General features: G+C 45.7%; 1 protein-coding gene across 2 annotated transcripts in view; it reads left to right on the top strand.

Moving 5' to 3' along the window:
* Window positions 1-15,766, top strand: part of GOLGA1 (golgin A1) — a 491,231-nt gene that overhangs the window by 200,662 nt on the left and 274,803 nt on the right. For both annotated transcript variants that reach the window (XM_086920926.1, XM_086920927.1), the window contains 2 exons: window positions 4,612-4,723; window positions 11,456-11,551. In XM_086920926.1, coding sequence (XP_086777052.1) covers window positions 4,612-4,723; window positions 11,456-11,551 — 208 coding nt within the window. The remainder of the gene's footprint in view (window positions 1-4,611; window positions 4,724-11,455; window positions 11,552-15,766) is intronic.

The following is a 15,766-nucleotide window of genomic DNA, read 5'->3' on the forward strand; positions in this document are numbered from 1 at the left end:
TGGTGGCCAGAAGAGATGGGGAGTCTTCCCGTTCCAGTCAATAAGGTCATGAACCTGGGGGTCATTATAGATGATAGACTCTCCTATGGACCTCAGGTAAATGCCTTGGCTTCATCTATCCATTGGACATTGAAAATCCTCCGGAAGGTTCTTCCGTTCCTCCCAGGGGAATGCAAAAAAACAGTTGTGACGGCCTTGGTGCTCTCACGATTGGATTATTGCAACAGTTTGCTCCTTGAAGCCCAGCAGGGAATACTTGACAAGTTACAGATACTGCAGAATGCAGCAGCGCGCCTACTTACAGGCCTGCCTAAGTTTGCATCCATCTCCCATGAACTGGTGAAACTACATTGGTTGCCAGTAAGGAAGCGGATCCTATTCAAAGCATGTGTATTGTCTATAAGGCGACCCATGGTATAGGCCCAGCATTCCTGGGGCAAAACTTTCCCCTGTATAAACCAGGTAGACTTTTGAGGTCAGACAATTTGGGATTGATCAAGACCCCACGCATCAGGAAAGTTTGTTGGGGAGGCAGGAGTTTTAGCCGAGGGGCGGCGGTGGCCTGGAATGCTCTTCCTGTGGCACTCAGACTGTGCCCTGAGCTGATGACCTTTCGGAGAAAGCTAAAAACGTGGCTTTTTGTAAACTAGTTCGGGGGATATAGTTTAGGAGTTATCAGGATAGCGCCAGGACACCGTAATGTAACAGTGCGCTCTACAAATGTCACAAATAAATAAATAAGTAGATGCATTTGTAGTCAGCAATTGAGAACAAGAAGGATGCAGGAAGAAATCATTCCCATGAACTATTTGTAGATTCTGATGGAAACTGACTTTTTTGTGGACAGACTGCGAGCCAGTTGTCTACTGCCTGTCTTGGGAGGGAAATGTTTTGTTTTGCATAGTGTCTAGGAATACTCCCAATAATATCAAGGTTCTTGTGGGGTTAAAGTGAGACTTCTGATGGTTGGCGGTGAGGCCGAGTGTGGTGAACAATACGAGGCATGTAGATGTGGCTGCTACTGCTTGGTGTGTGGAAGCGTTTATGAGCCAATCGTTCAAGTAATGGAAGGACTTTGAATTGTGAGTGAGTGCTGGCTACCTCGAAGCGCAGGAATCTGTGGTGTTTTGGCTGTATCGCGAAGTGGAAGTATGCATCTTGGATGTCTAGGGCCATAATACGATCTCCTTGTCGAGGAGGTGTAATATATCCTGAAGCATCACCATGTGAAAAGATTGCTTTTTTAGAATTTTTTTCAATAGTCACAGGTCGTGAATAGGATGCCAGACTTTGGAGCGTTTAAATGAATGAAATGAGAGTAGAATACCAATTCCTTTTGAAGTTCTGAAGCAACTTTTATTGCTCCTTTCTTTAGCATGATGGAGATCTGGCCAGGAGTTGTTTTAAGTGAGGGTGAGGTGGTCCTGTTGGTGGGGTGTTTGGAGGTTTTTGGAGAAACTCCAGGGTGTGTCCTCGGTGATCACATTGGGTACCCACTTATCAGATGTTATTCTGGACCACTGATGGAGATGGTTTGAAAATCGACCTCCATTACGGTTGGGTGAGTAGGTCGATTTTGGAGTCAGTGGTACAAAGTCTGTTTTTCAAGTCGATTAGCATGTCTTTGATAACCTTATCCAGGTTGGGGAACTCTACCGCGGATGCCATCAGTGATCCGCATTCTTTCCCTGGCGCGGCATTGTGCATGAGGCATTTATTCTCGTAGGACAGTTTGGCCTGTTTATGGTCCTGCTTTCCCATGGCGTAAACCGTGATGATCTCTTATGTCATTACAATCCAGGAAAGGTCCAGCTGACTTGGAGGTCTCACGGGTGGGAATATGAAGATCAATGGTTTGGGATGTGTCATTACAAGTGGCAGAGATTAATTCAAGTATTCCATCCATCACTTTTGTGTATGCTTCAGTGTGTGGCTCTAAGAGGGAAGGATATGCCTAGAGATGAGCCTTGGGCACTCGGTGTCACTCGAATTGATCTGTACCCATAACTAGGGCGAAACCAGTCCTGGGTTGCTTGTGTAATGGTTAGAAGTGCTTGGCGGTTCGAGCTGGACTTTTCTGACTGATTTGCATATAGCTGTTTCCAAACTGAGATGACATGAAGTGCAAAATAAAGATGGGGCCCTGAGTAATTAGCAGTGGCTGAGATGAATTCAAGCATTCCATCCATCACTATTATGTGTTCTTTAGGGCTTCGCCATGCCCCGGCGCCCCAATGAGGCTCCCGGCGGTGGGGGTCAGAAGCAGACCCCTAACTTAGGACCTCTAAAGTGCCTCTGGATGATCAAGGCGTGTAGATGTATTTGGTACCAGACCAATAGTACTGTAGACCTTCTTCAACCATGCATTGCAAAAGTAAAACCGGAGACCAAACAAGTAGAAGCTTTGTGTATAATCCGTGCAGTTGTGTGTATTATTCCAACAACTTGTTGAATAATTCTCAATTTTTTTTTTTTGTTAAATTACTGTTAGGCCTGTGATGGTTTCCAGTTTTAAGATAAGTCTTCTGACACTGTCTGAATCGTAGAGATGTCTCAGAAAAGATTGCTCCATAATCGGGTTTAAGTATCTGGAGTGTGCCAAGACACCTTCTGGTGTACAAGCGCTCTATCAAAAACCTGTTAAAATGGCATGCTATAGAATTCACTGTGCCCACTTCCCCCGCGGATATTCCGCACTCTTAATACACTTCTTACGTCCTTACTTTGGGCGGGCGGGCGTAGTAGAGTTGCCTTACACACGATTGTCCGGAGCTGGGAGGAAGGGGGGTTGGAGGCGCCGAGGTTTGACCTTTACTACTATGCAGCTCAGCTGTTGCCAGCTGCCAGGTGGTTCGCAGACGCGGACACCTGGGAACTACAGCTCCATGGCGGGGAGTGCGGATGAGAGAACGGTACAGATGGCCCTGATGCGCGGCAGGGATGCAGATGCGGCTCTGCCGTACATAGTGCGCCACACCGCAGCCATTTGGCAGCGTGTTGTGGAAAAAGTCCTACGGAGGGCCCCCTTTCACAGAGAGCTGCCAATATGGATCATGGCCCCAGTGGTGGACATGGAGGTACACATGCCATTCCATGACTGGAGAGCGGGTGGGTGCGAGTTATTAGCGGATCTTTACCCGGATGACACGTTTCTATCTATCGAACGGGCGACGGAGACGTTCGGACTCGGTGAGGGACAGTTCCTACACTACAGGGGCCTCCATGCAATGGCGCGGGATACTTGGCCGCAATTCCCTGACGCGCCCCCTGTGTCCCATACCCTCAATATTATCCTTTTCTGTGGTAGGGGCAAGAGGCTGATAACCCTGTTGTACTCAGCCATGCGGCAGGACTCCACCCCACCGGTTCCACCGGCGTGGGCGGCCTGGGAGGCTGACCTGGGGATTGTTTTGGACCCGGCACAGCGCAAACGCATAGGTGCCCTCACCCGAAAGGTGTCGTGCAATGCACGGTTCAAACTGATACACTTTAACTTTCTACACCGGACATATGTGACTCCGGTTGCCTTGAAACGTATCGCCCCGGACAAGCGCGATGACTGCCCTAGATGTGGCGCGCCGGGTGCCTCCTTCCTTCATCTGGCGTGGGACTGCCCGTTAGTTAACGCCTTCTGGCAGTCAGTGGTGGCCCACATTCGCACGGTTACTGAACTCCGGATGGAGCTGACCCCCCTTCATTGCTTGTTAGCTTTGGTCCCCAGGCCCAAGAAGTGTAATTTGTCCTACAAAATGTTACAACTACTTTTAGTACTGGCAAGGAGGAGGGTTGCAATCACATGGATGGGACAGCGGGCCCCAGAGATGTCGCAGTGGCTTAGGGATGTGGGGGAATGGTCCCTGGCGGAGGAAACCTTCATGCAAACCGTGCGTAGAGATGTCAAGCTACAGGACGACCTGCTTGCGTGGAGAATAATGCGGGTGGTGGGAGAGGCAGCCGAGGATTCGGATGGCACGAGTGCGGAGTTGTTCACCCCTGGGGATACAGGGTCTGAGGATGAGGATGGAGGGGAGGGAGAGGGAGGGCAGTGAGTTGGGGGAGTGCCTGGCCGTACACGTACGTGTAGGACATGATTGGGAGGGATTGTGCTTTGGTATCTGAAGGTTTCATTCCTAATCTAGGTAACGATTGCTGTCTTCTCTGCCGCTAGGAGTGCCATAATGAGGTGAACGAACTGTATACACATGTCTTAGTCGTTAATGCCGCAGTTTGGGGGGGGGGGTTCCATTGGGGAGTTGGGGGGTAACCTGTATGAAAGAAAAATAAAAGCGGATCAGTATATCCTGCAGCGCAGATACATTGCTAGGTTTATGACCTGGTTTACGTGCTACCACCTACCGCCGCCCGGCCTTCGGGTTGTGGGCTGATGGGCCGTGTGCACAGAAGTATGTTATTTGATGTACGGTCGTTACTTTATTGAAACTGTCGGCGCAACTGTTATATGCTATCATTGTCTGCGACAAAAATAAAGTTTTTAATAATAAAATGGCATGCTATTATCTACTATTTAACTCAAGTTCTATTTCGAAACAGTCACTCACTAGCTGAAAGCAACATATGCTATAATTGAGGTTTCCCTTTGTTTGGAAACAGGGACGAGCTGGAGGCAACACAAGAGAGCGCAGAAGAGAAAATCACAGAGTTGGAGCAGAGAGAGCAGGAGCTGCAGCACTTCATCCAGCATCTTTCCCTGGATTTGCAGAAAGTAAGATGATGTACATGTGAACCGCTTCTGTGTTTGTGGAATCTTTTCAAGTATGATTTATTGAGCATTATGTAAACGAGCATTTGCAAAGCCAATAAGTCTCACCTATGTGAAAGCTGTTGGCTTTATTAATGTATTTTGTTGTACATTTTGTTGTGCAGCAGCGCAGCGGCATGATGCTTTTTTTTTTAGCCGTCAGCCATGCTGCAAAGCAGCCACACTGCTTTACAACATGGCTAAAAGAAGCTCTGACAAAGCCAAGCCAATAGCTCTTTCTTATGTGAGACCAATTGGATTTGCCTTTGTTTGTGTTAAAATTTGTGGGAGGAGTTGTGGCCGAGCTGCGCAAGTGTCACACGTGCAGACAGGCGACCCACTCTCTAATCACAGCTGACCTCTGGCTCTTTGCATTGTGTAGTCCACTGCATTCACTTTATCTCTCTAACTCTATTCCCTTGCTCATCAAGATTTGAAGCACATAGGAAAATCATCAGCCCTACAACTACAAGCTTTTAAATGAATAACCCAATGTTTGGACAAAAACATAAATCACACTGCAGAGGGAAAAAAAGCACATCTCAGGTCACTCATGCTATCCTCCCTCGCATGGTCTCCAAACTAGACTCCTGCTATTGAATAGTCACTTAGTTCCATCTTGTACGGGCTGCTGGTAAAGTGAATGTTACTGCCTTCAACTGAGACCCCTATTAAGAAGAATAACATTTTTAAAGCACCACTCCTACCACCTTTAAGTGCTGTAAATGACAGCTGTTGCTCGATGTAAAGAAATTCAATTTACACACATCTGAAGGATGGTCTTCCCATGACACTCCAAGTCAGTAGCGAGTGTTTAATTTCCTGACCCTCCTTGTACTGTTACTGTTTTTGAGAGATGGCTGTGCAGTGCCGTGTGTATGTATGTACTGAGTGCGTGGTTTAAGTTCTCCTTTTAAGCCGAAGTAAACTCCAAGTGTGACATAACGTGTTCACTCTTATTGGCATGGATATTTGCACTCTAATGGGTAGCGGCCATTTGCAACAAGGGCTGACTGAAAGACCCTCTCGTAAGATGGGCCCCATTTGCAAGTGCATATTTAAAAATGGCGAAATATTGGAGTAGGAAGCTGGGTTTCTGTTGCAGCAACCCCCCCCCCCCCACACCCACACACTTTTTGCCAGATTTCTGATGCACGTGGGCTTGATGTGCCCTGGATCCCTGCCAATCAGGATTCAAGCAAGCCAGGCGGAAGACGGCTGAAATGCCAGAAACCGGTCCCCGGTAGCTTGTCTCCTTTCTGGTGAAGAATTGGCTTGGTAGTTTAGTCTGCCCTGTTCCCATGATGCACTGGGCCAGGGACAGACTGATTTGCATATAGCCAGGTTCTGAGCTGGGATGGTGCAGTGAGATAAATAACGGTGATGGATCAAGCCCTGATCTTTGGACTGGGTAAGAGTGGTCTGCTTAATTCAGACACTCTGTTCATCACCACCCCCTTTTCTGAGTCGTTTTTGGCCACTATAGGTGTGGCAGGGTATACTCAGACATGAGTCCTTTTCTCACTGCACCATCAGGATTCAAGCAAGCCGGGCCGAAGACGGCTGAAATGCCAGAAACCGGTCCCCGGTAGCTTGTCTCCTTTCTGGTGAAGAATTGGCTTGGTAGTTTAGTCTGCCCTGTTCCCATGATGCACTGGGCCAGGGACAGACTGATTTGCATATAGCCTGGTTCTGAGCTGGGATGGTGCAGTGAGATAAATAACGGTGATGGATCAAGCCCTGATCTTTGGACTGGGTAAGAGTGGTCTGCTTAATTCAGACACTCTGTTCATCACCACCCCCTTTTCTGAATCGTTTTTGGCCACTATAGGTGTGGCAGGGTATACTCAGACATGAATCCCTTTCTCACTGCACCATCAGGATTCAAGCAAGCCGGGCCGAAGACGGCTGAAATGCCAGAAACCAGTCCCCGGTAGCTTGTCTCCTTTCTGGTGAAGAATTGGCTTGGTAGTTTAGTCTGCCCTGTTCCCATGATGCACTGGGCCAGGGACAGACTGATTTGCATGTAGCCAGGTTCTGAGCTGGGATGGTGCAGTGAGATAAATAACGATGATGGATCAAGCCCTGATCTTTGGACTGGGTAAGAGTGGCCTGCTTAATTCAGACACTCTGTTCATCACCACCCCCTTTTCTGAATCGTTTTTGGCCACTATAGGTGTGGCAGGGTATACTCAGACATGAGTCCCTTTCTCACTGCACCATCAGGATTCAAGCAAGCCGGGCCGAAGACGGCTGAAATGCCCGAAACCGGTCCCCGGTAGCTTGTCTCCTTTCTAGTGAAGAATTGGCTTGGTAGTTTAGTCTGCCCTGTTCCCATGATGCACTGGGCCAGGGACAGACTGATTTGCATATAGCCAGGTTCTGAGCTGGGATGGTGCAGTGAGATAAATAACGGTGATGGATCAAGCCCTGATCTTTGGACTGGGTAAGAGTGGTCTGCTTAATTCAGACACTCTGTTCATCACCACTCCCTTTTCTGAATCGGGTTCACAGGGCCTGTGTTCTTTCCCAAAACTGTACCCTTGTACCCCCAATTGGCACCTCCGTCCACATGTAAGTCTCTTGTAAAAGATACCATGGGTACCAAGGGCTCTGTGATCAGGGAACATATTGTGCCACCCTTAGACATTGCCTCTTTTGTGTTCTGATGTTATAGACTCACGGGGGTTACACGGTTGTTTGTTCTATTATTTCATTAGCTATTACCCAGGTGCACAGTCATTGCTTCCCCATTGTATACTCTGTGGATCAGCTTTACACAACATGTTGCGCCTCATGTTAATTTTTGTCATCTTTTTTGCGTTTATTAAGTTGTGCACATGCTTTACCGTCTGTTTCAATTCCTTGAGAGGCTTATGTTCCAATTCGCTCTCCAAGTGAATCCCGCATCGTTTTTCTGCAGCTCCCTATTCCTTGAGAACGACTACGTTGTAGGACTTCCAAGCGAATTTCGCTTAATAATGTACTTGTTTGCCTGATTCTTAATGGGGTCTCTACTGGACCTCTTTGTTGCCACCACTGCTTTTTTTTTTTTAGTTACACAGGTTTTATGCATTAAGGTTTCACGCTTTTTCTTCTCACTTTGGTGCCCTTATAGTCACGCCAATTTTGTTTCCTTCAAATGCCACCTTGTGCTGGCATTAATGCTTTAACTATTTTCACATACGTAATTGTATTTTCATTTTATCACCTTGTTCCCAGCCCTGAAGAGTCACAGGCACTGACCTGTTGACGAAACACGTGTCGGCTGGCGTTGTTTTTCCTATGAACTTCTTCATATAAATAACCTTTAAGGAAAACCACTGGTGTCGACAACTGTTACTACCAAATGCTGGTCTAACTGTTGATATCTATATGTGTGCCCAGGTTTTTGTGTATTCGTGCGGAGGGATGGGCTTTTAGCTCTTCACTCACTTAGGGGTTTTGGGTTTCCCCCTGTCCTGGAGGCACCATACATTCACTGACAACCACCATATATTCATCTCTACCAGCTACCTGCCTGAGCGCCACTTACCTGCTACCCCAAACCCTGCACAGTAGCTTTTACATCTGTAAAGTGGGCTCTGCACCCAGACAACCAGCCAGAGCCACCTAGTCCCCGTTGAATTTACATATCCAAACACCACCACAGCCTCTCTTGGGCTGACCGGGCACGAATTCTCCACAGAGGACACATATTTTTCGGTGCCCTGTTATCGCATCTTCCGGCTCCTGCGCTCGAATTGGTATTACTTATAGAAACATTAAAAAAACAGTTTGACCAGAGGGGTCCACCCAGCAACTTTTTAACAGAACGGAGCATGCAAAGATGTATCCTTAGTCCACAGAGGCGCGCAGAAAGAAATAGTCCGCACTCTCACTCACCCGTAGGCATTTTTTTCTTTCAGGCAAAACCGTGAATAATCCAAAAGGCTATTTTAGTCCCCCACGGTGCTGCCAGTGCATACATGTCTCTGCGCCTGCTGCTGTCCTGGGATCAGCGCCGTCTGCAGCAGCCTAGGAGGAAGGGTCAGGGCCTGAGGGGTGCCCTCCCGCTGCAGAGGCGAGAGGAGGAGCCGCAGCACTGACCCCCTGTGGTAGCGTTACGAGGCGCACCGACGGGTCAGGGATGTGGTGCGCGCGTCTCCCACTCTCAGCCCCCACCCTCGCCCTCTTCGCCACCCCACCACCCCCCACCTCACGGGCTACTTATGAGGCAGCAGCACGTAAAAAAGAAACAAAACTAAGCCTCTGTGCAGCCGCACTCGTGGCCCTGAAAGCCCTTCTGCCCCATTGCGCACAATGCCGCACATTGAGCTCAGGGGCACAGGGCGCCTCCGGGAGGCCGTCATTATGTCATCGAGTGTGGCCTGTTATTGCAGCCCTCTGCCCCCACGTGCCCACTTTTCAATGCCTCGTCTCTCTGGAAACCCCTGCCACCATTATTCATTGCAAAGAAGGACATGTTAAAGGAGCAGGGTGGCTTTCTCCCCTTTATTTTGATTAATTTTCATTGTGTGTAGGTGTGGGGGATCTGGGTTGCTACCTAGGTATCGTCCACCCCCACCGAGGTGGCCCTCACATGAGCTGCTTCGTGTGTGTGACTTCATTCACACACATTATTCACATGGTGGAAACGCTGCGGGTTTGGGAAGGAAGTTTGTTAGCGAGAGGACGATTACAGAACATACTACTGAAGGGGTGCGCCTATTCCAATTCCCAGATGCATCTCTTCTTAGCAGAGATCATCTGTGTTGGTGTTATGCAAGAGTTTAATTTACATTGGTCGTTGTGGCATTATTGCTGGGGCACAGCAGTGGTTAATTTGTAAAGTAATGAGTTCTGGTGCCCAAAGCGCTGCTCTATGTAGTGTCCTGCTGGATACATTCTAGTGTCTCAGCCAGTCCCTCTCACCCTCACAACCCCCTCACCCTCACACACTCTCACGCACCCTCACCCTCACACACCCTCACCCACCCTCACCTCCCCACACCCTCACTTACCCTCACACTTCCTCACCAGCATAGCATAACAAAACATAGCATAGCATAACAAAACATAGCATAGCATAACACAAAAAAGCATAGGATAGCAAAACAGGGCATAGCATAACAAAACAAAGCATAGGATAGCAAAACAAAAGATAGCATAACAAAACACAGCATGGCATAGCATAACAAATCAAAACATAGGATAGCAAAACATAGCATAGCAAAACATAGCATAGCATACAGCATCACTCAGCACACCACAGCATCACTCAGGGGCACCACAGCATCACTCAGGGGCACCACAACATCACTATGCGCTACCACAGCATCACTGAACGCCACAACATCACTCGTTCGCCATCACAACATCACTCAGCGCCACCAAAGCATCAATCTGTGCAACCATTCAACAAAAACTAGTTCAAATATGTTCTCTCAATGTTTCAAGCTTTATTACAAATGTCACAAAAAGTTGTTAATATTTCACTTCTGTTCTTGGATTTTCATCACAATAAAATACACTGAACATAATCTTCACAAAAGTTATTTACAAAAGTTTAAGCTATTGCCATTATAAATTACAATAACTTTTATTTAAGTATTAAAAAAAAATTAAAAGCCATTGTTATTTGTAATACCAATACATGTAAGTCATGTAAATACAACACATATTGCATTACAAATGCTAGAGGTGTCATATTTACAAAAGTTATAACTATTGGTATTGTAAATGACAAAGCTATTAATTTCGCTATTTTCAAAAACAAAACATAAATAAAAAATGTGTCAATTACAATACCAATAGCTCAAACTTTCCTAATGCGAGACCTATTGCATTGCAAATGCTTGTTATGTTCTGTCATCAGGTTGGATGAACGGTAATCATTTTTGTGTGAACTTCTTGCATGACCTATGGCTTGAAATTCCTAGATTTCACATTATCTGTGATGTGTGGGCTTCGGTGTTGCTATGACCTGTAAATTCTACGATAACTCGCTGTTCTGTCTGTATGATTATCGCAAAGGACCTAAGTGGTATCACATAACATAACGTGTATTTATAAAGTGCACCTTTGTGCCTTGGGGCATCTAGGCACCAAAATAAAATAATCTTATTGATACCCAACTCTTTGGTACTCAATTTATAAACCTTGGATGGAGAAAAGGCTAGATCGACCCATCACCCCCTGATTTTGGACCGGTCACTGTAAGGTCTGACACAGATCCCAGGTGTGAGGTGCATGAGGGATGTCGGCACAGAACCATTTCAATCCTATTTGGCCCCATATAAATCCCACATTGACTCTGTCCAACCGATAATAAGCCCCATTGTTGCACATTGCAAAGAAATCCAACATTTCTGTGCCATTATTGGTTTGAATCGGTGACCATAATGGCACTTACTTTGTGATTGTGCTTTTCAAAGGGCTTTAGCAAACATCCCTACTTTATGCATGAATCCACAATGCATTTTGCCTGGGTAGATTGAGATGGTGGTTGTTTAGATGCTGTATAACTCTACCGTAAAGAGCAGTTTGTTTTTGGACAACGTTATAGTGAGACAAATAGTCATCCCACTGTAGATAGTTTTAATTCGATCACATGGAGCAACTTGAAAGCAAGTGCAGCTTTCTCACTAGTGTAATCACATTGTTTGGCATCTTACCTTTTACATACAATAATAATGTTTTTAAATATTGTTTTAGGCTCAAATCACAGCCTCTTCTTGTGAAAAGAGAATGGATGCCTTACAGCTTGAATATGACACCCTCAAACAGCAAAGTGACCAGTACAAGCACAAGGTAATGCATTTCTACTTCATAAAGGACATAAAAATAGCTTTCTTTTAAAATGTTAATGTTATTCAGTCTTTGATTGGAGCCACAATGTTATCATTAGACTTTTCACCCATGATTATGTTATAATAGTCTTTCAACGGTTTACCATATCCATCTGACCTTCTCGGGACTATCACTTTTACTAACCCTCCTACAACAGACACCCCACCTGAGAAAAACCGAAAGATTAAATGAAGGCTGCCATGAGTCTTTGGGGGAGCCTTGTTATTATTCAGGGCTCTCCTCCCAGTTGTCTACATTTCTGTCTGCCATATATGATTCCAAGTCCTTTTGTCGCAGGATATTCAATACATGTAAATGTTAATTTTAAGGGCAGAAATCTTCACAGGAGCGGATTCCATTGTGATCCCCAGTGTAGGCCGTCTCCCAGTCAGAAATGCTGATCTTGCTTCTGTTTCCCGCTGATGTAGTCTGATGCTGTCCTCAACAGCGGCTCTCTGCCACCCCACTTCCTGGTCATCGTCGCTGATGCTTTTGTTGCTAATCTATGTAGACCTCCTTCTTAGCTGCTCTGGCTTTCAGGTTATACTATCTCGCTAAGTGAATACAATTCAGCTTAACACTTAATACACTGAAGCATCCTGCTATGGTAACCAGAGTACATTTGATGAGAACTGCCAAATAAATAAATATGAAATAAGCATACATGCAGCACTGGACTGGGAATCCAAAGCTGCCCTGGTAAATGTTTATCAGACCAGCCCCCAAACCGTGCACCGTGAGCAAGCCTGACCACTACAACAGGGCTTGGAGGGGTTCTCCCCAAAGAAAATTCGGGGAAAAATGCCAAAAATTATGCATTCTACAACACATTTTTCATTAAGTTCAATTATATAGTTTTTTGAGCATGGTAAATGATGACCTTACAGTACACTAAGATACAACAATCTTTATTGGGGTTCCTCAATGATTCCTTCACTATCACCCTCCAACAGTGCTGCTCCTTTCTCCATAGCCCCTTCTCACATATATTTAATGTGTTTTATGGCACTGTCCTACCAGTGTGTGGTGCCTGAGCATTTTACATCACACACACAATGAATCCTCTATAAATTAGTGTAAAGAAAATGTTACATAAGACAAAGATGACTACAAGGTGTACGATTTGCATGTCATCCTTGTTCGTAGACATTTTTTAAGTGTGCTTGGTCTGGGGAAGCACAAATTCAGGATTCAAAATGTAACACAGTGGCTAGGGTTGACTTTACTAATAAGGATTTATTTATACGCCAACAAACCCTTTTTTTTGCAAAATTAGGATAAAAGACTGGGAAAAAAACATAACTTTCTCAGCTAGATTACGATTGTAACTTATGAACTGCACAGTAATAAAAGGATCTCTGTGACAAAAGCGGTAAACCACTGAGCTGTGCACATAAAATACTGTTCTGTGATCTGCATGCTGCACGCTCTTTGCAGCAGGCATGTTAACTCTCCCTGCTGCCATAAATGAGTCAAAACTGCCACTAGACAAAAATCCGAACTCTTTACAGCAGGAATATTAATCACCAGTTATCTTGGCGCTTTGACTGTTGCCTAAAAACTGTTGGATATACAAGGAATTCTGCAGTGCTTTTAAAACTGCTACAAGCTACAAAAGTGTCCCCCACTTTCTAGCCCCCCGGGGAAATGCCTGGTACGGCCAGTCCCGCCTTGAATACATGGAAAGACTGGCTTCACAGTTATCTTCCTGCTAGCATTTTCTCTGCCATTCCCTTTCCCTGGTGTCTGCTGCTTTGGTACCACTGTCCCCGATGACTTCCTCTCGGTTGCACATGCACCAGAATCTTCAATAACGGGCAGCTTGGCATACTATTCACTGTGCTGTAATGTTCTGTGCATGAGGGTTTTCTTGCTTTGTTGCAGTACCTTAGCAGGGGATTGTTACAGAGAGGGGTGCTTGCACCTAGTGCGCAGTGCATGTTTGGACAGTCTGCATTGCTTCTGACAGGTTTGTATCTATGCTTTGCTTGACATGAGCTTGTGCTGCTGGTGACAATGCTGCACTTGTCCAGTGTGAGTGAAGGTTGTGATGCTGCTTCTGCTTACGCCGTACTAAGCATTGTGTGTGTCTTTTTGTATCTCAAGCTTAGTCTTACCTACTCAGTGTGGCTGAGTCTCTTTATGTGTCTCACATTTTCTCTCTTCCCTTCCTCTGCACCTCATTCTCCCTGTCTGTTAGTTTTTTTTATCAATGTTGGTTTCTTTAGTGAGAGTTTAAGTGGAAGAAACACTGTGGTGTATCAAATGGAATGATAACAATCACCTCTCAGTCAGCCAGATAACAATCACCTCTCAGTCAGCCAGAGTTCAGAATCTCAGGTTAACCTTTGTTTGAAATAGAATCACTCTGTGCTTTCCAGCCTAGCTTACACATTGTGTTCTCCAGATGTTTGTTGTTCATGTAAGAGACTCTTATATGCTAAGTTTTGACTATTAGAGTTATGTTATGCTTTAAGTCTCTGACTAAAAGGCGCAATTTTCAAATTTATATTATTACTTTTCATTTACAGACCGTACACTTTCCATTGAAATGGCCACTAAATTTACACAGACCTACACTTTTACTGATAAAAATTATATAGCACGCAAATGATAATGCGTCGAAATCGGGTTTCAGCAAATATTTATCATTTGTTAATCACAGAGTAAAAGTATCTTAATTTGAATCTATTAAAATCTTTGTTTCCATTAGACTTCATAATTACAATAAAAATATGCTTAATATTTGCTTTTCTAACTGCTGACGTATTCTGAAATGTGTACAGTTCATTTATATGTATTTAAAACATGTTGTATTAACAAAAAAATGTAATCCTACTGCCTTTTATTTTATCCTCCATTTACCTAAGAAAGATTATCAAATTGTTCACTTTAAAAGCTTTTCTCAGTTTGCAGTCAGGAAGGGAAAGGTAAACACTAATCTCCATGTTAAAAGAAAAAGCAGAAATTTGTCAGAAGACATAGCCCCACATTTGCCTCTGTGTAAAGGCATATTATGTTCGAGGTATATGAGCTTCAGATTACACACTATGCATAGATGGCCGCCTAGTGTTGGGCCCGGATGTTTGCAGTTTGTTTTGTTGTGGAAAAGTCTTTGGAAGTCACGGGATAGGTGACTCCTCCTTTGGATGACACTGCGCATGGGCATCGGCTCATCCCCAGATTGTTTTTTTCCGCCACCGGGCTCGGATGTGTTTCCAGCGCTCTGTGTTGGAACTGATTTCCTTCGGCGCGCAATTCTCACAAACTTACAGAAATTACGTTTCAAACGCTTTTCCAGAAAACTTCGATTCCGGTCGTCGTCGACTGCCTTCAGGCCTAACTAGGCCTCAACTCCAGCTCATAGAAAGGACGCCATTTAAAAAGTGTCCTCAATGTGGGTCGAAGTTTCCCCACACCGACCTTCATGAAGTGTGTAACCTTTGCCTCTCCCCGGAGCACGAGGCCAAAGACTGTTCTGCTTGTGCCTCTTTCCCCTCCAAGAAGACTATCTGGGACCAAAGAGCGAGGCGAACAATGGCTCGATCTTCAGCTTCGATTCCGGACGACAGCTTCAAGGAAGGCGTCAACGTTCCAGGACAACACGACGTTGACAGCAATTCCGAGGCAGAAGACTCCAAAGTCGAGGACATTACTCCAGCCCAGCGGGTTGGAAGTAAGACCTTCGACTTTGACCCTTCCTCGACACACCCAAAGAAGGCCCCGGTCACATCCTCGCCCTCGGGTGCACACCGACACACTGCTTCTACTGCCCCACCTTCGGGCCCGGCTAAGAAGCTAATAAAGCCTTCAGGCGACTCGGGCTCGAGTCTGCCTTCGCAGGGTGCCGGCGCACACTTACCGTCACCGAAAAAGACAACTTCACCGGCCACGCCAACATCCAGACCATCGGCGCCGAACATACCACTACTCCTTCGGCACTGAAACCCAGGTCGGAACCAAGCAAACCTGCTTCGGCTTTGAAAAAACCTACCGGAGCCGAAAAAACCCTCGGAACCGTAAAAAGCTTCGGAGCCGAAAAAGACTCCTGCTTCTCCGGTTAAAGAGATTGCCAAAAAACCAAAACAAACCGCTTCGGTGCCAAAACCTTCCTCCACACCAAAAGACCGGTCTCCTGCAGAGGACTTACTTTATCCAAACCTTCTCAAAAGACTC

Source organism: Lissotriton vulgaris, chromosome 5 (genome assembly GCF_964263255.1).
Source record: "Lissotriton vulgaris chromosome 5, aLisVul1.2, whole genome shotgun sequence".
Classification (NCBI taxonomy): domain Eukaryota; kingdom Metazoa; phylum Chordata; class Amphibia; order Caudata; family Salamandridae; genus Lissotriton; species Lissotriton vulgaris.